We start from the raw sequence: 26,147 nt of genomic DNA on the forward strand, positions 1-26,147 counted from the left end.
AAGGATTTGGGCAAAAATTGGGTAGGATAATTTCCTGGGCTCTGTGAAAATAAGAGTTTAATTTAGTGACAAATGTGGTGTCCAATCAGAGGATCACTCAATCAGAATATACAGGGATTCTCCCCCCTTCCCCCAACAGACAAGGCAGCAAGCTCAGAGATTCTCTAAGCGGAATAATCACCACTAGGAATGCCATCTTATAGGTAAGGTGGTAGAGTGGTCCTCATGGGTTCGTTGGGGGCTCATGTCAGTGAAATGAGAACTTTTGAAATGTCCTAAGTCGCGTACCAATGAATGACAGGAGGCCATAAATTTACAGCCCCCTTAAAGAACCTGCGCAACAGAGAGTGATGTGATAAGAGTCCAGGGAACCACAGGACAAAACGGAAGACAGCGCCGCTACCTGACGGTGAATCATGTTGGCCGAAAGACCCTTGTTTAGTCCATGTTGCAAAAACTCAATGGACAGATCAACAGAGGAAATACCCCATTGTTGAGCATCAGGAGTAAACATTTTTCCAGGTGGCCGAATAATTTTTTTCTGTGAACGGCTACCTGGAGTGTCCGAATGACTCAGACCAACGACCCCTGGTTGAACGACGACCTTCTAGGCAGGCTCCTCCAGGTCTGGCAGATTGACAGGGCTTTGAGATTTGCAAATGAGATCCTCCTGGGCCAGTGAGGGCAAAGAGTAGTACTTTGGCCCTCTCCTCCAAGATCTTCCTGATGACCTTGGGGAGGGGAGGCGGCGGGGGGGACCAATACAGCAGCCCGGGTGGTGGTTTCATAGGTGGTGGTGGGGAATGGTTTCACAAGTGCAATCTGAACCACACACCTACCTAAATGAAACTTCGGAAGCTCTCCCACCATTTCAGCAGCCCCATTCCCAACAGGCTATGGCCCAATAGTGAGCCGTGGCCCTGGGGACCCCTGCTGTATTTCTTTAGAAACATAAACATAGAAGTCTGACGGCAGAAAAAGACCTCATGGTCCATCTAGTCTGCCCTTATACTATTTTCTGTATTTTTTCTTAGGATGGATATATGTTTATCCCAGGCATGTTTAAATTCAGTTACTGTGGATTTATCTACCACGTCTGCTGGAAGTTTGTTCCAAGGATCTACTACTCTTTCAGTAAAATAATATTTTCTCATGTTGCTTTTGATCTTTCCCCCAACTAACTTCAGATTGTGTCCCCTTGTTCTTGTGTTCACTTTCCTATTAAAAACACTTCCCTCCTGGACCTTATTTAACCCTTTAACATATTTAAATGTTTCGATCATGTCCCCCCTTTTCCTTCTGTCCTCCAGACTATACAGATTGAGTTCATGAAGTCTTTCCTGATACGTTTTATGCTTAAGACCTTCCACCATTCTTGTAGCCCGTCTTTGGACCCGTTCAATTTTGTCAATATCTTTTTGTAGGTGAGGTCTCCAGAACTGAACACAGTATTCCAAATGTGGTCTCACCAGCACTCTATATAGCGGGATCATAATCTCCCTCTTCCTGCTTGTTATACCTCTAGCTATGCAGCCAAGCATCCTACTTGCTTTCCCTACCGCCTGACTGCACTGTTCACCCATTTTGAGACTGTCAGAAATCACTACCCCTAAATCCTTTTCTTCTGAAGTTTTTGCTAACACAGAACTGCCAATACAATACTCAGATTGAGGATTCCTTTTCCCCAAGTGCATTATTTTACTTTATTTTACATTTTTGATTGATACTTTCAGAGTGCTAGCCTTCCAAATTGCAGCAAAGTGTAGAACCAACATTCAGAAGTTACAGAACTATATATCAGCATCTAAAAATTGCCCAGGAAGGCCACCAGTTAACTGCATTTATCATTCACCAGTATCTTAAATCTGCACAAAGTGAAGCATGTAATGCTAAAGAAATATATTGATATACTTTCGATATTCAGTCATATTCTTATTCAAGTCATTTTATTAAAAAAATAGTACATGTTTCTGCCCAGAAATATATCAAATTACATACTTAAAAGTATATGCCTTCAATTATTATTCAAGTCAAACCACACAATTTAAGATTATATGTCCTAGGTACAGGCCATGAGCAATACCCATTTCACAGCTACTTTTTTGGTAACATAGCCATTTTCAATTCATAATCAATATATACTATTTACAATAAATAAATAAAATTGCTTTATATTAAAATTTTGAGAAGGATGCTAATTTTATAATTTTAAGGGCGATCTCATTAGATTTCTACTTTTATATAAAATCCATGGATCAAATAAATCCTTAAAAGACATTCTCAATTCACTATGGGCAAGAGGAAAAGAAAATTGGAGGAATGAGGAATCTGGTGAAAATGGCTTGTTCAGGAACACACTTTATCCATGACATCATCCAAGCCAAAAGGGTAGGATTGATTACTAATATAAGCAAGTCCCCCTGAAAATGAAATAACATCCAGATGTGGGCGGTCAACTTGCAATTCGTCATCACAGTATAATTTGGAATTAACATGACTGAAACGCTCGAGTTGCAGTCTTGTTGCAGGCTCATTTAAAAAGGGAGAAGGAAGGTTTAATAACACAACAGACCCCAATCAGAGAAGTCGTAAAGTCATACATAAATCACTCAAAGGGGACAGAATGAGCTATCTACTTACAAACTGCATCTATGCAGATACTGAAAACAAGCAGCAAAAACAAATGGATTGTAATAGCTTGAAAACTTTTAGGACAGTATTTGAGCATTATTTTTGCTTCAGTTATCTTCTCTCTTATAAATGGATGTACATCTTGATTCCTGTGCAATTCACATACACTATTTTATCTAGCCAAACTAAATACCCCCAAAAACATATACCTTAATTTATCTAATACTACAAAGTTGCAAAAACTTTCAGCATTATCCTACATTGCTCATAGTACAGGGAGCAGTTTCTTCTGCTTATCTTTATTTTTTAATTTCAGTCGAAATCTGTAATGAAATCCAAACAGTAGCTTTGTGAAGTCAAACAATTTTCCTTTTTAAAATGAGTTTCTTAATAACTTCATTTATAAAATATGGAAGGTTAAATACTTTAGGCTGAGTAGACACGTACAATATTCATTTTAGTGTTATTGAAAACCTCAAGTCCTAATACCCAAGGATCATTTAATTATTTTTGTACTGTTTTATTCCCTAAATGTAGGGACCAACATGAAGTGGGTTGAGAGCATTATCAATTCTATCCAAGGATTGCATTTCATTTTAGAATGCTATGTTACTACAACTTTGAAAGAAGTTCAAAAGCTATTTATAATACAGCATGATTCAGCGTAAAAACATCCAATAGTTAACAGGACTAAACTAAATTATATAAGAACCTAAGCACCACTTTTGATTCTCGTTAAGGAACAGTATATCATAGATAAAGTATGAGCCATTTTCTAATTAATACAAAAATCTGAAAGTAATGTTACTCACACTAATTCATGAATGGGCTCTCAAAAGTAGGCTCTGAATTGAGTTTTTACAATGATACATCATCCCTAACCACATTAGCAAACAATGTGGTATTTTCAATTCAATTACATGGAATGTAATTTGAAGTGTGCCTACAACTTATATTTTAGCTAAGGCATACGGACATCTAAAACAAAATTTCCTAAATTTAAAAAAGAGATCAAATCTTTAAAGTTGGACACAAACGTACAATATTTTGGAATCACATAGATTTCTGTTAAGTAAACTTCTTGCAAAATATATACATAGTAAACTTTGTCAAGTTTCATTGAGCTCCTTCAATTTTTTTACTGTGTTTTCATATTTCATATTCATACTGTATTTCATACATTAAAGAAAACACTTTAAATACTAGTGGCTTCTCAATTATATTCTGAAACTTACTGTTCAATACATTATAAACTGGGAAAAAAAAAACCCAGTCTTTAATTAAGGTGTAAAAACTGCCTCATAAATTCGTAAGTGGTGAAGGCAACAGCTTGAGAAGGTATACAACGGATGTAATTCAATGATAATCCACGGTACAATCCCCTTCGTATTCCATGGTTTCCATAAACATACTTCAACGTTTGGATCATTGTGCTGGAAAGAGAGCAGAGTAAGTCTTTGTAAAACAAGATCTTTTTCCAACACGTTACTTGAAACAACTTTTTAAAAAGCATGAACTTTTGTAGTACCTAATGGGAAAATATATAGGTCCCCCGTACTCTTATTCAAATAGAGGACAGAAGCAATTTATTATATACTGTACTTTTCCGAGTATAGGACGTACTTTGCCCCGCCACAAAAAGTTTTGCATGCATGTTAAGTTTATGTTCTCGTTGTTTTGTACTGTTTATTTACTTGATCAGTACTATGTAAAATTATGTAATCAATTATCATTAAAATGGGTCTTCTCCGGGTCCTGTCAACTAAACAATGTCGCTTGGCGGGACCCAGGGGAAGAACCTTCTCTGTGGCGGCCCCAGCCCTCTGGAACCAACTCCCCCCAGAGATTAGAATTGCCCCCACCCTCCTTGACTTTCGTAAGCTTCTTAAAACCCACCTCTGTCGCCAGGCATGGGGGAATTGAGATACTCTTTCCCCCTGGGCCCTTACAATTTTATGCATGGTATGTCTGTATGTATGTTTGCTTTTTATAATAATGGGTTTTTAACTGTTTTTACTATTGGGTTATTATTACTATATGCTGTTTTATTATTGCTGTTAGCCGCCCCGAGTCTCCGGAGAGGGGCGGCATACAAATCCAATAAATAAATAAATAAAACATTCTTCCTAATAAAATAAAGCATTTGAGGCAATTAGCCTACAATCAGGCTGCACATGGAACAGCTAGATTGTTAACTCTACATAAAATGTGAAATTAGGGCTGCCCAGTATTAATATGCAGTGTGGTTTGCTGACATCACATGCTGAAATAATATCCCTTTATCAGGGATAAGGAGCCTGATGTCAGTGAGTACCAATGCTCAAAATCTCACATGTATTATTTTTTTTTTAAACCCTTTTAAGAATCTGGCTTGCTACAAATCACAGCATCTGTCTGTTTGTGCTTTTATTTGCATCCATGATTTTAATCTCAGAAGAGAGCCATAGGGTCAACAGAGATTTTGGGGAGAAGGAGCTGCAATTCAACTTCTGACAGAAAGGGAAATTGTGGTTGACAATGTTACTGTGTGTTGTGGTTCAGCCTGAGGCAGATGAAAGACCAGCTGCGTCTCTGCTGGCTCCATGCCCGGGGGAGGATGAGAGCGAAGAGGAATGTGACGAGGAAGAGGGGCCTGGGAGCCCTGGCGAGGGGCTCTCTTCAGCAAGTAGCTTGGAGTCTCTAGAGTCATTGGATGATGAAGCACAAGCTGTCATTGATATGCGACAGAGACGCACAGATCAAAGGAGGCAGAAACTGAAGAGATATTATCAGCATTGAATAAGGAACACTAGGGCTTGGGCGTGGTCCTCATTAGCAGGGAAGGGTTTATAAGGCAGGCAAACTCTTGTAACAGTGTGGAGTGTTATCTGAGTGGAATTGCTGTAATCTGCGTTGTCTCTCAGCATTTCTGTTCCTGGCTCGTGGCCCAGCAGTCTTGAAGACCCGTGGGAGGTGTACGTCTGTTATCTCCAGCCTCGTCTTGGCATCAAGAATCCTGTGTTTTTGTATGGACAATTGCCTCTGTGTATCTGTTTGGAGTTCCAGTGTTTTCTGACTTGTAAGGACATTTTCTGTTGGTTATTTTTCTCTTTCTCATTATAAAACTGTGTTTGGATTCTACCGGTGTGTCTGGCTTATCTTTTTGGGTTGGTCATAGCTTCCGGAGTGACCCAGACAGAACACTGTGACAGCCGCTTTACGAGTGTAGACACCACACAATCTCAACATTCCCAATCTAACTTCCCTCCAAAGATGTCTGATGCTAATGCCAGCTTAATATTGCAACTTCTGTCCGATGAAATCCTGTACCTGTAACCTCAAAAATGACTTGACCTACTAGACATCGATATTTAACCTGAATGAATTCATCTTGCTTTGAAGCTTATTATAACTTATCATGCGAACCAAAGACCAAAAAAGACATTGTAATGTTTTAGAGCCAATATGATACAGTGGGTAGATTTTTGGGCATACTGTATGTTTAGTCCAAGAGATGAAACTCACCAACATTTTTCAGAATCAGGAAGTATGGCTCCCAACTGCATTCGTCTACGAGTGACATCTAGAGGGTATCTGGGAAAGTGAAGAAGCATTTTCTTTCATTGCAATTTACAAATACAGCAGTGCAACTATTCGTACTACAAAATAACAATTAAAAGCCATTTATTTATTCATTCATTCATTTATTAGATTTGTATGCCACCCCTCTCCGTAGACTCGGGGCGGCTAACAACAGTAATAAACAGCATGTAACAAATCTAATGTTTAAAATAATTTAAAAACCCTTATTAAAACCAAATATACACACAAACATACCATGCATAAATTGTATAGGCCTAGGGGGAAAAGGGTAGTTCAGTTCCCCCAAGCCTGACGACAAAGGTGGGTTTTGAGGAGCTTACGAAAGGCAAGGAGGGTGGGGGCAATTCTGATCTCTGGGGGGAACTGGTTCCAGAGGGTCGTGGCCACCACAGAGAAGGCTTTTCCCCTGGGTCCTGTCAGACGACATTGTTTAGTTGACGGGACCCGAAGAAGACCGACTCTGTGGGACCTAACCGGTCGCTGGGATTCATGCGGCAGAAGGCGGTCTCGGATGTATTCTGGTCCGATGCCATGAAGGGCTTTATAGGTCATAATCAACACTTTGAATTGTGACCGGAAACTGATCGGCAACCAATGCAGACTGCGGAGTGTTGGCGTGATATGGGCATATTTAGAGAAGCCCATGATTGCTCTCGCAGCTGCATTCTGCACGATCTGAAGTTTCCGAACACTTTTCAGAGGTAGCCCCATGTAGAGAGCATTACAGTAGTCGAGCCTCGAGGTGATGAGGGCATGAGAGACTGTGAGCAGTGACTCCCGGTCCAAATAGGGCCGCAACTGGTGCACCAGGCGAACCTGGGCAAACGCCCCCCTCGCCACAGCTGAAAGGTGTTTCTCTAATGTGAGCTGTGGACCGAGGAGGACACCCAAGTTGCAGACCCTCTCTGAGGGGGTCAATGTTCCCCCCCCCCCCAGGGTAATGGACAGACAGATGGAATTGTCCTTGGGAGGCAAAACCCACAGGCACTTATCAGGGTTTACAGAAGGAGCATGTTGAAAACACAAAGCTTCCTTATATTGGATCAAATTAGGGGCTGAATTATCTATCTTCTCTGTCTGGTAGCAGAAATGCCCTGCCAAAGCCTACTATCCAACACTTGCATTTACTCTTTCTTTTAAGCCAGGCTGACATATTTGCGACTTCAGAAAGATAAAATTGTCTGCATATCAAGAATATAACTCACTGGAGAACAATGGAACAATGCTTTATGAGAAAAATGAAAGCAGTCCCAATTATTTCATTTTTTAATAAGCACATAGCTCACATTTCTACCAAAAGCAGTGCTAAAGTGAATATCGTAATGGATAGAACACCAAGCTGCAACTGAAAAGAAATTAGGAGAATCTATTAAATAAGGTGTAAGATTTTAGAAAAGGATATGTTCACTATATTCAAAATGAATCAGATGCTTTAGCACAGTGGTTTTCAACCTTTTTTGAGCCGCAGCACATTTTTTACATTTATGAAACCCTGGGGCACATTGAGCGGTGGGGGCGGTGGGGGGGGATAAAAAAAGTTTGGACAAAAAAATTATCTCTCTCTCTTCCTCTCCTTCGCTCTATTTCCTTCTCCCTCCCTCTTCCTCTCCCTTCCTTCCTCTTTCTTTCTCTCTATCTCCATCCCTTTCTTTCTCTTCCTTCCTCTCTTTTTTGCTCTCTTTCTCTCTCCCTCCCTCCCTCCCTCCCTCTATGTCTTTCTCTCTCTCCTTCCCCCCTCTCTTGCTCTCTCTCTCTTGTTTTCTTTCTCTCTCTCTTGTTCTCTCTCTCTCGCTCATTCTCTCTCTCGCTTTCTTTCTCTCTTGCTTTCTTTCTCTCTGAGCTTTGCGGCACACCTGACCATGTCTCACGGCACACTGGTTGAAAAACACTGCTTTAGCACATCTTTATTTTGTGAGGCAGTTTTAGAATACATGAGGTTTAACACTGGAAAATCAGGTACCAGGCTCCTTATTTGAATTGCCAGAAATAATTTCTTCAGGCAATATCACATATTTTGATATGAAACTTTAAATTTTTAAAAATGGTAAAGAAGATGAAAAACTTCAATTCTCAAGAAATGTTATACAGTAGTCCCTCGCTATACCGCGCTTCACCTACTGCGGCTTCACTTCATCGCGGGTTTCTGAGGAAGTCGATCGGCAGATTTAAACAGCCTGCCAAACTCGATCGGCAGGTTTTTTAAAAAATATATATATCTAAAATTGTAAATACTGTATTTAAATACTATATCTAAAATAAATACTGTGTGGGAAGGGTTTATAAACACTTAAAACAATGAAAACTTACCAAACAATTACAATATAAATACTTAAATAAGTACTATCAGTTGATAAATTCCCCATCGCGGATTTCACCTATCGCGGCCGGGTCTGGAACGTAACACCAGCGATAGGTGAGGGACTACTGTATAACAGCCCAATTTTGGGAGGCCGGAGGGGAGGGAAATTTGGCTATCGTGTAAGAATGACATAGTAGTAATACTAATTCTGGATGGATGCCACCAACCCCCAAAATTGTATGAATCAGTTGAAGTAAACCCCAAAAGATCGCAATCCAGAAACCAAAAAGCATTTCCTTTGCTTTGATTTCAATAACAATTAAAAAGGCATGGTTTTTTCAGTGATATCAGAATACTAAATGTAGATATTTAAAAGACACATAAACATTTAGCCTAACTACTAAGTGCAAATTGAATTATTTACATCTGAAAACCAAGAAAAAATGGAGATTACATGCTAAAGCTGTATGAAAGAGAAGTAACTTGTGATATTTTATATTAAATGTATAATTCTAATCTATTTCTATTTCTGCTCAATCATGCACCTTAATAAGTGGTCAGAGCCACTCATACATTTCATTTTTAAATTTATCTGAATGTTGTCTTACAAAACGAGAAGAAGTAAATAGCCATGCCAGCTTTAGCAGAAAAGAGCCAAGGTATAACTGAATTGGCACAATATGCACTATATGTATTTTCCGCTAGTACTTTTATGTAAAGCAATCCATGTTACATCATAATTTATGATAAATATGTATATATATATTTTTACCATAGCCTTCTACTGTAACCTTTGGGGTTCTGGTGGCATTCAAATGTTCTCTGCCCATTTATTAGTTTGACAAATGTAACCCTATCCTGCACTATAGCTGACTTAAGGCTACAATTTTTCAAACTGCATCTGGATATATTAGTTTATTTACACACAAATCTCATATAAACTGACAAGGAGAACAGAAGGTTGGGGGATTTGTTACACATAAGCAAAATTATCCCTTCAATTGAATTGAGAGAAATGGCTGGGGCAGAACCTAAGAGCCTATATATTGTTTTCTGTTGCTGTTGTGAGCCGCCCCGAGTCTGCGGAGAGGGGCGGCATACAAATGTAATAAATGAATGAATGAATGAATGAATGAATGAATAAATAAATAAATAAATAGCAACAGCTTTTCTACTGAGGATATTGAAGACAGAAACTGAAAATTTGTTGAGCTTTGGAGTTCTGCTAGTGAGCTTTCTTTGCTGATGGAAAATTAAATGATGTTTACATTTCATGACTTCTAAAGGTGGAGGGAAATAAAATTCCTAATGCGAGCTACCCTGACATTTCTTCATTAAGTGCAGTAAAATACTAGAATAACTTACGATATTGTTTGTGCTATGGCTCCAGCTATGCCACCACACAGCAAATTTACATGAGTTTTCAAAACTAAGACATCAGGATTATCTAAGCAAGGCCTCCCGAGCAGGGTAGGCGCTTGAGCAAGTCCCACACTCTTTAAGGTACCAAAGGTAAAAAATGAGAAACCTGAAAGGAAAAAAAATATCTTTAAACGAAACAATACCTCAACAACAAACTGCATAGATGCTATAGGCACAATTCAACCAGAGATTGAACTCATTTAAATCTACTAGCAGTAGTGCATGTGCCAAGCTCTGTTCCATTATACAGTGTTCCCCCGATTTTCACGGGGGATGCGTTCCGAGACCGCCCGCGAAAGTCGAATTTCCGCGAAGTAGAGATGCGGAAGTAAATACACCATTTTTGGCTATGAACAGTATCACAAGCCTTCCCTTAACACTTTGAACCCCTAAATTGCAATTTCCCATTCCCTTAGCAACCATTTAGATTATTACTCACCATGTTTATTTATTAAAGTCTATTAAAAAAAATATTTATTAAAGGCAGATGAAAGTTTGGCGATGACATATGATGTCATCAGGCGGGAAAAACCGTGGTATAGGGGGGGGAACCCGTGAAGTATTTTTAATTAATATTTTTGAAAATCCGTGGTGTAGACTTTTCGCGAAGTTCGAACCCACGAAAATCGAGGGAACACTGTATATCGATTAATTTTAAGTCCTAAATTTTAACTTGATCATCAAATATACCATGACATTGTCTCCATTTTTTCAAACCTCATTTTTATTGATCACTTACAGCTAACCGTCTTGATATATACCTGACATACCTTGATATAAGGACAACAAAATTACTTGAATGTTACAGAATACCAGAAAGACATAACAATCCTTACAAATGAAAGTTATCAGAAAGATTCTCTTTGAAAAATCTTTTAAATTCTTTTAAAAGAGCTCCTTACTTTACCATTATCTTGGACATTGAGTTCTTACAATAAAGGAACTTTTGTTTTACAGAGTACTGTACTAAAATACAGCTGCAATAAAATAATAATAATAATAATAATAATAATAATAATAATAATAATATATTAGATTTGTATGCCGCCCCTCTCCGAAGACTCGGGGCGGCATACATAGGATTTTTTTTTAAAAATGAAATAGCATTTATGATTAAAACCAAAGAAACAGAATAATCTAAGCAACAGTAAACCAAGAAGACTTAAGAAGCTTAGAAATACTAAAAGCATTAACAACTTAGTGCTGAATTAAACTTCTGGGATTTAATTAGTCTAGATTACAAGCAAAGTTGAAAAAAAGGACATATATACACCCCTCAATCATAACAGGGGATTCAAAGCGCAACCCCAAACCAGAATTTCAACATTTCAACTAATTAAAAAACATATACAGAGGTAGAACCTAAATTGAAAATTAACATTTTGTTTAGTAATTTGTGTTGTGACTTCTACTGCGACTGACAAAAAATCCAACTAAGAACAACAAGCCATATGCCAAATGATATTGTATTGTGGGAATTCTGAAGATTGTGTGCACAAAAGGAATATGAAGTCCTTTAAGGAAAAAGGAAAGAAAAATAAAAAATGACATAATTCCCAGCCAACAGTTTTCAGTCTATCTTTTACATTAGACAGACTTTGCTCCTTTAGTGGAGGGAGAAAGCAGATAAGGAAATATTTAGAAATCATAGTTTAGATTAAATATTTTTTTTATACCAAAGATCGACACCATATATCAGAATAGCATTACGGATGCAGACAACGAGATTAGCTCTATAAATATCTAGAATCATGGATCTCAAAAAGCAAACAGCATATGTCAGAACTTTAATGCTGTGATTTAATTGTTTATGCAAATGTTGGGACATAAGTATCGTATTTTTCAGAGTATAAGATGCACCATTTTCCTCCCTAAAAGAGGCTGAAAATTTGGGTACGTCTTATACTACAAATGTAACTTTTTCGGAGCTTATTTTTTCAGCCCTAACTAGGTGCTAACCATCTTCCCAGCGTCCTACTCCCTCCGAAGGTTTTTTCTTGCCCTAAGTCTTTGCAGGCTTGTTCTCATTCCTCCCTTTGAAAAAGGCTTTTTCAGCCCTAAGGCTGTGCTAACACTCTTCCTGGCTTGCAGCATTTATTTTTATTCCTACCAAAGCAGTTTTTCCTGCTTAGCTCTTTGCAGGTGTGTTTTCATTCCTATTCCCTTTGAAAAAAGCTTTTTTCAGTCCTAACCAGGGGATAAAATACAGTGGTACCTCTACTAAAGAACTTAATTCATTCCGTGACCAGGTTCTTAAGTAGAAAAGCTTGTAAGTACAGTGTTTCCTCGATTTTCGCGGGTTCGAACTTCGCAAAAAGTCTACACCACGGTTTTTCAAAAATATTAATTAAAAAATACTTTGCGGGGTTTTTCCCTATACTGTACCACGGTTTTTCCTGCATCATATGTCATCACCAAACTTTCATCTGCCTTTAATAAATATTTTTTTTAATAAACTTTAATAAATAAACATGGTGAGTAATGATCTAAATGGTTGCTAAGGGAATGGGAAATTGCACTTTAGGGGTTTAAAGTGTTAAGGGAAGGCTTGTGATACTGTTCATAGCCAAAAATAGTGTATTTATTTCCGCATCTCTACTTCGCGGAAATTCAACTTTCGCGGGCTGTCTCGGAACGCATCCCCCGCGAAAATCGAGGGAACACTGTAGAAGCAATTTTTCCCATAGGAATCAATGTAAAAGCAAATAATGCGTGCAAACCCATTAGGAAAGAAATAAAAGCTCGGAATTTGGGTGGGAGGAGGAGGAGGAAGAAGAGGAGGAGGACAGTCACTGCGGAAGAAAGGTGAGGAGAATTTTAAAAAAGCCAAAACATTAAGACTTAAAAAAAAAAAGGAACTCTGAGGCAGCGAGGAGGAGCACACGCCTCCCTCCGTTCGCTCTGGGCTGCCAAAGCCTCCTTAAGCGCCACTGAAAGGCTCCTCTGGCAGCCGAGAAAAGCCCGAGATGGCCAGGATTAAAGGGGGAATGGAAGGAAACTGGCCGGGCCTTTATGCCGCTCTCAAATTTCCTGAGAAATTTTTCCGGGCTTGGGTTCTTAAGTAGAAAATGGTTCTTGAGAAGGGGCAAAAAAAATCTTGAAAACACGGTTCTTATCTAGAAAAGTTCTTAAGTAGAGGCGTTCTTAGGTAGAGGGGCGGCATTCAAATCCAATAAATAATAATAATAATAATAATAGAGGTACCACTGTAATGTGCTGAAGCTGAGCAGACTAAGGACGGTAGCCAGACCAATATCTGGTAGGTAGATTTTTTTAACCTATTTTTCTCCCCCCAAAATAAGGTGCATCTTATACTCCGATGTGTATAACTTCGGTGTGTACTCTGAAAAATGCAGTATATAATGGAGACAATTGCAATGATGGCACCACACCATTGTAACATCATTACAGTATGTTGCAAAAACTACTCTGTTCAGTAAGGATAAGTAATATGTTAAGTTTATCGCTAAAAATCAAAGATATGCATGTAGTTATTTTAAATGTCATTTTTATTTTTGATTTTAAAAATACAGACCTCTGCGATTAGAGTCAGCAGTAGAAAATGTTTTAGGAGATGTCTTTCAATTAATGGAAATGCCTGAATTGAGAGCATATCCAATAAATTTAAAAATATTGAAAAAGACAACAGAAAAGTAAATCATCATGCATTGTGATAAAACTTCATTTCTAGCAGTTCTTTCCTTTAATTGGTCATATGCAAAAAGTATTTTTTATCTTAAAGGAAGCAAGGAAAATAGTTTTCAAATCAAAATTAAGCCTAAAGTGGTTCAGCAAAAAACCCAATAATGTTCAAGTTGTACTCACCCGCATATGGAGCCATTCCGACTATTGTTGGCATAAGTCCCCGATAAAATCCTTGCATGCCACCTTCCTTTGGCAAAAGCCAATAACAGCAAGAAAACAAAAATAAATTTAGGAGAATTTTACAAATGAACACAGGAAAGTTTTGAGAAGAAAGCTTTCATATCCATTTTTATATATATATAAAAATAGAAATAGATCTATCCTAGTCTCCCTTAATTTTCAAATTCAGCAAAAAACGTGTGACCACATATAGATAGAATTGTTGGCTATCAATAAAATTAACTGCCTTGGAAATGGCCCTGGGTTGGGCCGAGAGGCAAATAAGGAGCTGTGATGTTCCTTCAATAGACCAGGGTGATTCGACACAAAAATATGTAACCCTTCCCTGGTGCAGAGCTGAAGGGATTGGATACTGTAGCCTAGAGCAGTGTTTTTCAACCAGTGTGCCGCGGCACACTAGTGTGCCGTGAGACATGGTCAGATGTGCCGCGAAGCTCAGAGAGAAAGAAAGAAAGAGAAAGAGAAAGAAAGCAAGAGAGAAAGAAAGCAAGAGAGAGAGAGAGAAAGGAATGGAAGGGGAGAGAGAGAAAGACATAGAGGGAGGAAGGGAGAGAGAAAGAGAGCAAAAAAGAGAGGAAGGAAGGAAGAAAAAGAAAGGGATGGAGAGAGAGAAAGAAAGAGGAAGGGAGAGGGAGAGAGAAATAGAAAGGGAGGGAGGAAGAGAGAGAGAGCGAATTTTTTTGTCCAAACCTTTTTTAGCCCCCAATGTGCCCCAGGGTTTCGTAAATGTAAAAAATGTGCCGCGGCTCAAAAAAGGTTGAAAATCACTGGCCTAGAGGATAATTCTCTGCCTTACAAGGCAAAGGTTGCAGGTTCAAGTCCCAGTGGATATGGCTAGCTGATGAGGCCAAAATAAGGCCGAAATAGATCTATCCTAGTCTCCCTTAATTTTCAAATTCAGCAAAAAAACATGTAACATATGTATTCCAGAACTATGCATATTTTTTGAAAGACATGTCCTACAATGAAGCTTGAATTACTAAAGCAGTCACAACTTTTTTCACAACTGCCTTGGGCTATCTGCACATGTATGTGTATGCACAGCAACATAGCTTTGAAGGCACACGCGAGCACAAAAATGCCATAAAATCAGAACCTGACCTGACTTGACCACAGAAGTTATAATAAACTGGCTACTTCAATTTCTGAATTTCTCAATTCACATGGCATTCATTGGTTCTATCCTGTATTTTTCAACACATCCTGTTAAGCTACCATAACAATTGCACCATATCAGTACAAGGTTGCAAGATCTGTAAGATATTCTTTTACTCTTAAGTCTAATTGTATTAAGTCTAATTGTACATGTCAAGTTGGATAATGTGAGATAAACCAACAGGATAGTCCATCCTTCCCTCCCCCCATCCTGACATGTATGTATACATATGGTTAAAACACTCCTCATTTTCACAAATCATGACCAATGTGTGCTGAAAGTATGGACATCCAATGAATCTGTTGGGCAGACTTGGTTAAAAGCAGTCAATTCATAGACTTTCACAAAGACATTTTTGGCTCAAAACATCTTTCATCCCTGATTTAATTCGGGCAGCTTTATTATTCTTATTTGCTACCCTTGTTGAGTCTGTCATCTGTACCTCTTTAATTGTCTGGCTGGGTTCTGCAACCCAAGAAGACAGACACAGACTTCAGAGGATAACCACAACTGTAGAATAAACTGTTGCTACCAACTTGAGGACCTGTTCACTGCACGAATCAAAAAGAGGGCTAAGAAAATATCTACAGACTCCTCACCTGCTGGACACAAACTGCTTCAACTCCTATCATCAAAACGACACTATATAGCATTGCACACCAGAACAAGTAGACACAAGAACAGGTTTTTCCCTCAAACGACATCCCTCTGCTAAACAAATAATTCCCTCAACACCATCAAACTATTTACTAAGTCTGCACTACTATTAAGGCTGTCGACGACTACTTCAGCTTCAACAGCAACAACACAAGAGCACGCAACAAATTCAAACTTAATGTTAATCGCTCCAGGCTCGACTGTAAAAAATATGACTTTAGCAATCGGGTTGTCGAAGCGTGGAACTCACTACCAGACTCAGTAGTGTCAACCCCTAACCCCCAGCATTTCACCCTAAGACTATCCACGATTGACCTCGCCAGATTCCTGAAAAGTCAGTAAGGGGCGTACATAAGTGCACCAGTGTGCCTTTCGTCCCCTGTCCAATTTGTCTCCCCTTATCCCATATGTCACATATCCTTCCTCCCTTCATATATCTCCTCCTCCATTTCCATATCTTTTCCTTGTATGTAATACTCCATGCCCATTCCCCTTGATGTGTTTTGTGTATTGGACAAATAAATAAATAAAAATAAAAATAAATAAATCTTCTCATTGTTCCCATCACCCATCTCCTCCCACAAGTGACTGCATGACTGTAACTTGTGGCTTGTATCCTTACAATTTATACTGACTGGTTCCTAATATGATTTGACTGCTAATTTGTACCTGGACTATCATTAAGTGTTTGCTCCTTATGATTCTTGATGAATCTATCTTTTCTTTTATGTACACTGAGAGCATATGTACCAAGACAAATTCCTTGTTTGCCCAATCACACTTGGCCAATAAAATTCTATTCTGTTCTATTATAAACATACACTGAGCTTACAGATTCATTTTTCTTGCTCAGTTTTCAATTGTCTGCTGAGAACTCTTACAGAAAATTAAGAGGTATTTATAAAGCCAGAACAAAGACAATTACCTTGGTGTAAATGGTCTTGAATGCATGAATAATTCCCCTGTACTTATGATGATCCCCTTTTACTTGGAATGCCAGCCGGGCTCTCACCATATCAAGGGGGTACGTACAGATCACTGCTGTTATACCTTCCAAAAATTAATAATTTAAAATATCAGCATTCACCAGCAAGTCTAAAAAGGCTTTAGAAATTTGATTGTTATTTCTATTTATTGCAGACACAAGAATGATGGAAGCAATACATTAAAATTTAGATAGTCCACCACATGGGAACAGTGAAGGATTAGGTGATTTAGATTGTTCTCAAATACTCCATGTTGCTTAAATCAGTAGACCTACAAAAGCATGATCATTTTAAAAGTTTTATTTCGTAAACATACTTTTAAAAAAAAAATTAAAGCTAGCATAAGGAAGGGGGGAGGATAGTTCAATACTTTTTTTCTCTTTCGCATTCGGAAAGCTTAAATTCTTCTTAAAATGCCTTTAGAAAGTGCTGGGGGATAAAGAACTTACTTTTTAAATAATTGAAATTAAGCTTCCACCCCCTCTGCTTCAACCTTTTTTATTTCCTTAAAGGAAACCGAAAGGCAATTATCTACCAATGGAGTGTTACTACTCAGATTTGAATTACACAAGGCACAGGAAATCCAAAGTTGAAAGTTCACACCATAAAGTTTTACCTTTGCCAATCCCAACAGCCGCATTACAATAGACTTTTCAAGGCATTTTCCTCCGACAATTCTTAAACTCAGTGCCTTCAATATGTTTGGTCTTGCAAGCACTTACTGTAGAAAGCTAATTTCCAACATTTCCAACTCCTTTAAAGTGCAAAATTACACCAGCACCACAAATCAAATTCATTGCAGAAAAAGGGATTTCAATGGATTTTCATTCTACGTGCAATGGTGCTCCATTGGTTCTTACACTGTACTTACAAATATGGAGACACCCCATATATTTATGTGGCATGATAGTTATCATTTATCATTCTAGATATATTTTGTCATCACTTTATTAGGTCAATCGCTGCGGTATTGGCAATTAAACTTTCTTTTAGAGTAATTTCCATTTCTTTCCCCACTCTTGCCTTTTTAAATTTCTTTTTTGATCCAGTCCATACACTCCAATAAGCATAAGCGCTGTAACTTTTTATAAAACTATTCTTTTGTGTTAGATTTCCACACGTTGTAAAACAGTCACTATGGCCAACAATTTCCATCCAAAGTATGGAAGTATAATCGCAACATATGTGGTTCATCTGAAGATTGTTCACACATCGAACATGTTCACCTTTCTCATTTTTAATATAAGAATTTGTATACTGGACTAAATAAATCACTTGATAAGCTTAGAATAAACAAGCTTAAAATAGAATAGCTTAGAATAAAAGAGGTATTTCTTCATTGACAATGTGGCAATGAGATATAGGCATGCATTGCGAGCACTATATTTTTAAAAAAATCAAACCAGGATTCTAGTTTGATCACTATAGTAGCTACAGTAATCAGATGAAATCTGCTTAAATAAATGCAATCTATTTCTAGACAAAAATAAAATTAAAATTAAGGTTACGAAAATTGCATGAATATATTAAAATGTTATTGAATTTTTTTTCTTTTTGTTGTTGGTTTTTCCTTTTTTTTATTAACTTAACCCTATGTTTATTAGAATATGTAAACAAAATTCTTCTTTTCACTTAGAATACTATGTTGACTTAAAGACTTAAGAATTTATCCTTTTTTCTGTATTAAAAATTGACTTCAAGAAAAGAGGGGTAATTGTAACCCCTACTATGTGTTTAAATGTTTGTGAGTTTGTATGTCCTTTTATGGAAAAATTAATAAAGTATATTATTTTTTTTAAAAAATGCAATCTATCTCTGATTAGAACACGAAAATCTTTAACTCAGTTCCATTTTGTTCGAGCTTCAATAGGTCTGCAAGTAGCCACTAATGAAAACAATTTCATTTTTTATAAAACCACAGGTAGTCCTTGAGTGATGACAACAATTGGGACCAGAACTCCCACTAAGCAATGCAGTTGTACAGCGCAACATCAAGTGACCACTTCACTTATCAATGGCAATCTGAACTGTCCCCCCTGCCACAGGACTATGTTATAGCCACAGGACTATGAAGGTTGTTAAGCAAGAACAGGTAGGTGGGTGATCCCAGACAAGGAGTGCAGGTGGGACACATACCCAATAGAACAGTGTTTCCCAACCTTGGCAACTTGAAGATATCTGGACTTCAACTCCCAGAATTCCCCAGCCAGCATTCGCTGGCTGGGGAATTCTGGGAGTTGAAGTCCAAATATCTTCAAGTTGCCAAGGTTGGGAAACACTGCAATAGAATATGAGATCATGTAGAGTATAGGGGTGAAATGCTCCTGGTTCGCTCGTGCCTCTCAGTTGTTAGAGAGCCGGTCGCAAAAGGAGCACAAGGCTCCACCCACCTACCCAGATTTGGGTTCTTTTACCCCCTGTGCATGCACAAAGCAAAGGGTAAATAAAGGGTAAAAGAACCCAAATGGCAGCGTTGGTGTGGGTGGGCGGGGCCTCAAACTCCGTTTGCAACTGGCTCTCAGATGACTGACAGGCACCAGCAAACTGGGAGCGTTTTACTTCTGATTGAGAGGTGCTATGGAGTATTAGAGCCCTGGATCTTACGCTCCAAAGCGAAGCTCCTCAAGGGACACCACAACCATCCTAAATACCAAGTGGTTCATTGCAATCACATGACCACGGGGAGGTGTGACAGCCAGAATTTTGAGGACCGGTTACAAGTTCTACTCATTCTATAGCATCCTCAATTTGAAAGGTCTATGAACTACAGTGTTCCCTTGATTTTTGCGGGTTCGAACGTCGCGAAAAGTCTATACCACGGTTTTTCAAAAATATTAATTAAAAAACTTTGCGGGTTTTTTCCCTATACCACGGTTTTTCCCGCCTGATGACGCCGTATGTCATCGCCAAACTTTCACCTGCCTTTAATAAATATTTTTTTAATAAACTTTAATAAATAAACATGGTGAGTAATAATCTGATTGGTTGCTAAGGGAGTGGAAAATTGCAATTTAGGGGTTTAAAGCGTTAAGGGAAGGCTTGTGATACTGTTCATAGCCAAAAATAGTGTATTTACTTCCGCATCCCTACTTCGCGGAAATTCGACTTTCGCGGGGTGTCTCGGAACGCATCCCCAGCGAAAAGCGAGGGAACACTGTAGTCATAATTTGAAAATATTTGCCCCCCTCCTGGCTGTAGTAAGAAACCAGAAACTCCCAAGCCCTAGTATCAGTCTTCAAAACCTTTTACAATAGCTCCTTTACCTGCAATTTTGGATGTTTCTGGAGATCTTTTTTAAATCCGATTAAAACAAACTATAAGGCTGGGTTTTAATTAATTAAAAAACCCACAATTGTAGAAATTATAGAAAAGGACATACATATACTGAGAGAAAAGGAAAATGAAGAATAAGAAGAGGAATACCTGCTAAGGATCCAGCCATTAACCGATGAATATGACTAGAAATGCCAAGCTTGTTCTTTATCACCTACAAAATGATTTACATTTGAAGTGTGGAAAAAGCTCTTAATATACCAAAGATAAAGTTCATTACTCCTCACCATATGCCATAACAATTTTTAAAAAAATACAGTAATCAAACTACTCCCAACTTTGTGTTAGCTGTTCTGGGGCATAATTTTACTGAAAAGTAAGTGAAGGTCCTGTATACAATATTAAACAACAAAATCATGATTACACACTAACAAATCAATAAGAAACCAATCATACTATGGCTTGGTCTTAGAAATATCATGAAATTATATAATTGGAAGTTTCAATATGAGTGGCTATTAAATGCATGACACAAATACATAACTGGAAATAAAACCATATTGACTTTCATTTAATGTCAATGAAGATAAAGGAAAATGAAATAATATCTGATTGTGTGCTGCACCTCCTGCCGATTTAAAAAAAAGATTGTTCTCTTTTGATACATAAATACCGATCAAGAAATTGTGACTTATTTCGAGACATTAAAGGAGCTTGCTGTTGGGTTTTCTTCTTCAAAAGAAAGGTACTCTGGAAAGGATTTGTCTTCTGACCATCCCCAGTAAAAGTTATGATGTTGGTCTAGGACAGGAGTGGGCAAAGCTGGCTCTTCTATGACATGTGGACTTCAACTCCCAGAATTCCTGAGGTATCATGATTGGCTCAGGAATTCTGGGAGTTGAAGTCCACATGTCATAGAAGAGTCAATTTTGCCTACCCTGGGGCTAGGATGTCAGCTGAAAACAAGTACAGTGGTACCTTTAACCTAAGAATGCCTCGTCTTATGAACTTTTCTAGATAAGAACCGGGTGTTCAATATTTTTTTGCCTCTTCTCAAGAGCCATTTTCCACTTACAAACCCAAGCCTCTGAAACTGTAACCGGAAAAGGCAGGGAGAAGCCTCCATGGGGCCTCTCTAGGAATCTCCCGGGAGGAAACAGGACCGGAAAAGGTGGGGAGAAGCCTCTGTGGGGCCTCTCTAGGAATCTCCTGGGAGGAAATAAGGCCAGAAAAGGCGGGGAGAAGCATCCGTGGTGCTTCTCTAGGAATCTCCCAGGAGGAAACAGGGCCGGAAAAGGTGGGGAGAAGCCTCTGTGGGGCCTCTCTAGGAATCTCCCGGGAGGAAACAGGGCCGGAAAAGGTGGGGAGAAGCCTCTGTGGGGCCTCTCTAGCAATCTCCTAGGAGGAAACAAGGCCAGAAAAGATGGGGAGAAGCATCCGTGGGGCCTCTCTAGGAATCTCCTGGGAGGAAACAGGGCCTCCACCCTCCCTGTGGTTTCCCCAATCGCAAGCATTATTTGCTTTTACATTGACTCCTATGGGAAAAATTGCTTATTCTTACAAACTTTTCTACTTAAGAACCTGGTCACGGAACAATTTAAGTTCGTAAGTAGAGGTACCACTGTAGTTCTGAAATATCCTGCCACAGAATTAATGAAACACAGTTGGCCCATAGCCTGACATCATTTTCTGTGGAATAATGTTCTAAATTTACCTATCTAAATAAACTCATAATCATTGCTCCCCTATTCTTCGTCTTAATTGAGTTCAGCAAGGTAAACTACACAGAATCTACAAATACAAAAATATGTATTTACAAGTATTTAGATTAATAATAACAAGGAGGTTTTAAATCTTTTTTAGCAGCAAAAGCAATGGCATTTTCCTTCCTATGTACATAAAGAATCTGGCTGCTTAATTCTGTCAAAAAAGGGTGATAATGATAGAATCTTTTGTCAATTTTAAAGTTTGAAGCCTCTTCATACTACACATATGAAGCAACAAGACACAAGCTATTTACCTTTTTATACTGGCCAAATGCTGTAAACTGAATGGCACCGTATGGAAAGATTCGAATCATCATTGCTCCATTTCCTTTATAGTATCCTAAGAAGCCTTCTTTCTTCGGTACAGCACAAAGTGTAGAGATCACACCTGTCAGCATTACAGAGCAGACTAACATGTTACCATTTTCATCTCAGCATTTTAAATTGTCACTTATGAGAACTATTCTACAAAATCCTGTCTTATATAACTTGAAAAGAAGGGTAACTTCTATATGGGCTACTGAAATACTTCCCCTTTAATCAATACTTTTGCAATAAGCCCCTTCATGTATTGTTAGATTTAATTAAAGACCAATTTGGCATTCCACAGAAGTGTCATCACAATTTTTATAATGGTTATAATAAAAAAAGGTAGAATAGCAAGGGCGAAATAAACCTCTCGCATCCATATTTCAGGAACATTTTGACTTACGGTAATCTTAATTTTAGAATCTGTTGTGATTTTAATGGCTTATATTTACTGTTATTTCCGAGCTATTGTGAATAATAGCTGCTCTATACTAAAGTACAGGTAGAAAAATGGATATAAAGGACTACACCCACAAATCACAACTGAACTAAATCATACCCAAAGCATCAAAAGACTGAACACTATTGTTATGTGTTTCTATTTTATGTGTTTGTTTTTTCACTATTTTCTATTACAATATTTCAGAACTACTATGTATTCAAAGTTCCAACTAACAATATTTAAATAATCATTTTTATCTATTCAAAAAATCAGAGAAATAACTTAATCATAATTTTTGTTCCAATGTAGCTTTCAATTTAAAATTTAGTTTTCAAATCTTTAAAGTCCAAACACATTAATAACCAGGCAGCCAACACTGACTTGAAGGGACCAATTAATATATTCAATTATTTCCATAACACAAATTGAACAAATCTATTTTCTTTACCAATTATAAAAAATCACACATTATAAGCAATATTAGACCCCCCCATAATATGAATTTTCTTACCTAGATGTTTATAATGATGATTGTGAGCTTGCAACAAAATCTTTACTCGGTCTAATGGTGCAATGGTTGACTTGGCACAACATCCAGCAACACCTTTCCAACAAGCAAAAATGGCACTATTTACTAACTGCCAGGTATTTGGCAAGAGTTATTTTTAAACTTTTATCTTTTCAAGGTTCATCCTGCAACAGGTTAGCATTATTTTCTCAGTCAACAATTATAATCTCTGCTAAAAAAAGTACTCGTTATTTCTCAATTTTTGATAAAATAGAAGTTACATTGAGAAAAGTATAACATTGTTAAGAACGCATTTGGTGTATCTAAAATCTAAAAGGGCCTTTCATAGACAATAGTTTTCTAAAGATGCCTATGGAGATTTTCATTCATCCAGGCCATGGTTCAGGCCAAAACTGATGAAGCTTCTTGGATGACAAGTGAAAGATTTACAGGGGTGGGGGGGGGGGGGGAACCAAGGAAGTTGCCTTTGGGGAAGTTTTCTAAAGAGATGTTAGAAGTTGACTCAGAGTTGTTAAGAGTTAGGCAGCATACAAATTAATATATTATGACTACCAGAAAATATGAGAAATTGACATCTAACATTTTGTATTTAACATTTAAAGAGTTTCATTCAGAAAATTCCTAATTCAAGCCTCATCTCTAATAAATTAGTCATCATCTTTCACATCTGTTTTTAACAATTTATTAATCCACAGAAAGCAAATCTGCAGTGCTATTTTTTTTAAAAATCATAGCCATGTTTTGCTAACATAGCTGTTAGAAGTGAAGAAGCAAAGCAGGAGAGGGGACCTTTAATAGCTTTATAGTAAAAAAAATCCTGAGTTTACCTTCCTGCACTTGTAAAGCAAGTACATAAGTAGTCTGCCTAATAGGAGTGTTATTACATGCACAGTTCTTTGGGACTACAGCCACACAGCCTTGCTAAACATAGTAAATACTAAAACAGCTATTAGCCGAGTCTGTCAGCTGTGTAGAAACTCTTGAAAATCAGTTCCTTAAAGCCATAAAATCCTATAATTCATGAACTTGTACGACCTGGCAGCCCTCCTGAATTACAGTACTGTACTCGGGGATTCCATGGCCTATTCATTTTCCTTTGTGAAAACGTAGGAAGATGAATCATCTGCATTTTTGCTGATCTAGACAGGAAGCAATTACAGGAGCTGAAATGTTTTCTAGGATTTCATGTCTGCCCTCATTTTTGTAATGAGATTTTGGAACTGCCTGTGCATCTCTTCAAAGAAAAAATAAATATTGTGGACATATAAGAACCAATTTAGCATAGTGGTTAATGTGCAAGCTAAAAACCAGGGAATTGACAGGGAATTCTAGGCCTCCATTAGATATGAATGACAGCTGGGTGACTAGGCCAGATTTTCTCTCTTGGCCAGGGCTACCATACAGGTTTGTTGTTGCAGGTAAAGAGAAGGCCAGGAGTATGTTTGCCACCTTGAGTAATATATGAAAAATGATAAGATATAAATTATATGGTTGTCTGAAACACAGGAGTTCCGTAAAAGCTTGCTATATTACTTTATATGAGAAACCATATACCGGTAATACAGCAACAAAATTTTCTTTCTTGCAACATAGAATTATTTCTGGCTAAATTACAAGTGCGGTACTTTTTCTTTTTTCAAAAATCAATGTTTGTCTTTTTACTTTACCCATTAGAGCCCATCCACCCCCAGTTTCAAAACTCAGTACAAATTATGTAAGAGAGCCAGTTTTATGTTTCTAAGCACTAAGCTGAAAAACCAAGATGATGGATTCTAGTCCCACTTTTGAGCACCAAGCTGGCAGGCCTTTTTCTCTCTCTCAGCCCAAGGAGGGACGCAATGGCAAGCCAACTTCTTAACAGCCTTGCCAAGAAAACTGCCCAGGCAGTCAACATTCTAATTTGAAGGGACCAATAAAAAAAGAGAGAAATGAAACCTAGGTAAAAATGCATCATCTTTGTAAGATGCTTTTCAGCTTTAAAAACTCCTCAGTATGAATCATATTGACATGTTGCTAGCTGTTACTAAACCAGGAGAATGGACACCTAACTTCATCCTCCATGATCCAAGAACTATCTGAAAACTGTTGGGAACAAGATAACTTTAATGTAGGGTTTTATATTGGGGTGGGGGAGCCAAGAGATTCCATGATCCCAGAATAGAACAAAATATAATTCTTTATTGGCCAAGTATGATTGGACACACACAGGGAATTTGTCTTGGTGCATATGCTCTCAGTGTGCATAAAAGAATAGAATTAGAATAGAATAAGAGTAAGAATTAGAGTAGTCTTTATTGGTCAAGTGTGATTGGACATACAGGGAATTTGTCTTGGTGCATATGCTCTCAGTGTGCATAAAAGAATAGAATTAGAACAGAATAAGAGTAACAATTAAAATAAGAATTAGAATAGTCTTTATTGGTCAAGTGTGATTGGACACACAGGGAATTGTCTTGGTGCATATGCTCTCAGTGTGCATAAAATAATAGAATTAGAATAGAATAAGAGTAAGAATTAGAATGAAAAATAAGAATATTCTTTATTGGTCAAGTGTGATTGGACATACAGGGAATTTGTCTTGGTGCATAAGCTATCAGTGTACATAAAAGATAAATCAGTCAAGAATCATAAGATGCCATACTTAATGATAGTCCGGGTACATATAAGCAACCCAATCACATTAGGTACCAATTCCAAACCCCATTTAGGTGAGAAGGGGAAGGGCAGATGCTAGACAGCAGCCCACCGAGCACTTCCTTAAAAAATAAGGAAAGTAACTCCAGCAGCGGTCCTGAAATTTAGCCACGCTTTTTAATATAAGATATATATATATATAAGGTTTAAGAGTCTGAAGCCATTTCTGAGCGAGAGACAAACCAAGACGAATCAAGGCCGCGAAGAGGAAGTGCCCTGTGAGCCGCACCTGGCTCGCCCATCGCCGGCTTCCCCTCCGGACTCACCTCCGGCCACCAAGGAGCGCAGCCAGTAGAAATCTCGCTGGGTTGGCGTCGAGGGCAAGCGGGCGCCGGGTCCCGCGGCGGCGGTGGCTTCGGTGGCCATGAAGACGATCGCTGGCTGCCTTTTCCGAACACCGATTCTAGGAGGCGGCAGCGGCAGCTTCAGCCCATGCTAGCGCCTCCAGCAGCACGTGAACCCGGGAGGGCCGGGCCTCTCCGCCCAGTGAGCCTGGGGGGCGGAGCCACCGCCGCC

General features: G+C 38.3%; 1 protein-coding gene across 1 annotated transcript; it reads right to left on the minus strand.

Moving 5' to 3' along the window:
• Nucleotides 1–1,929: 1,929 nt before the first annotated feature.
• Nucleotides 1,930–26,147, minus strand: SLC25A16 (solute carrier family 25 member 16). Its single transcript, XM_070752124.1, has 9 exons — nt 25,898–26,147; nt 22,920–23,012; nt 21,912–22,045; nt 20,042–20,105; nt 16,558–16,682; nt 13,760–13,826; nt 9,878–10,040; nt 6,136–6,204; nt 1,930–4,064 (listed from the first exon to the last, which is right to left on the minus strand). Exons 1-9 carry the CDS (start codon nt 25,995–25,997, stop codon nt 3,908–3,910), a joined length of 972 nt encoding a protein of 323 aa, XP_070608225.1. The 5' UTR covers nt 25,998–26,147; the 3' UTR covers nt 1,930–3,907.

Source organism: Erythrolamprus reginae, chromosome 5 (genome assembly GCF_031021105.1).
Source record: "Erythrolamprus reginae isolate rEryReg1 chromosome 5, rEryReg1.hap1, whole genome shotgun sequence".
NCBI lineage: Eukaryota > Metazoa > Chordata > Lepidosauria > Squamata > Dipsadidae > Erythrolamprus > Erythrolamprus reginae.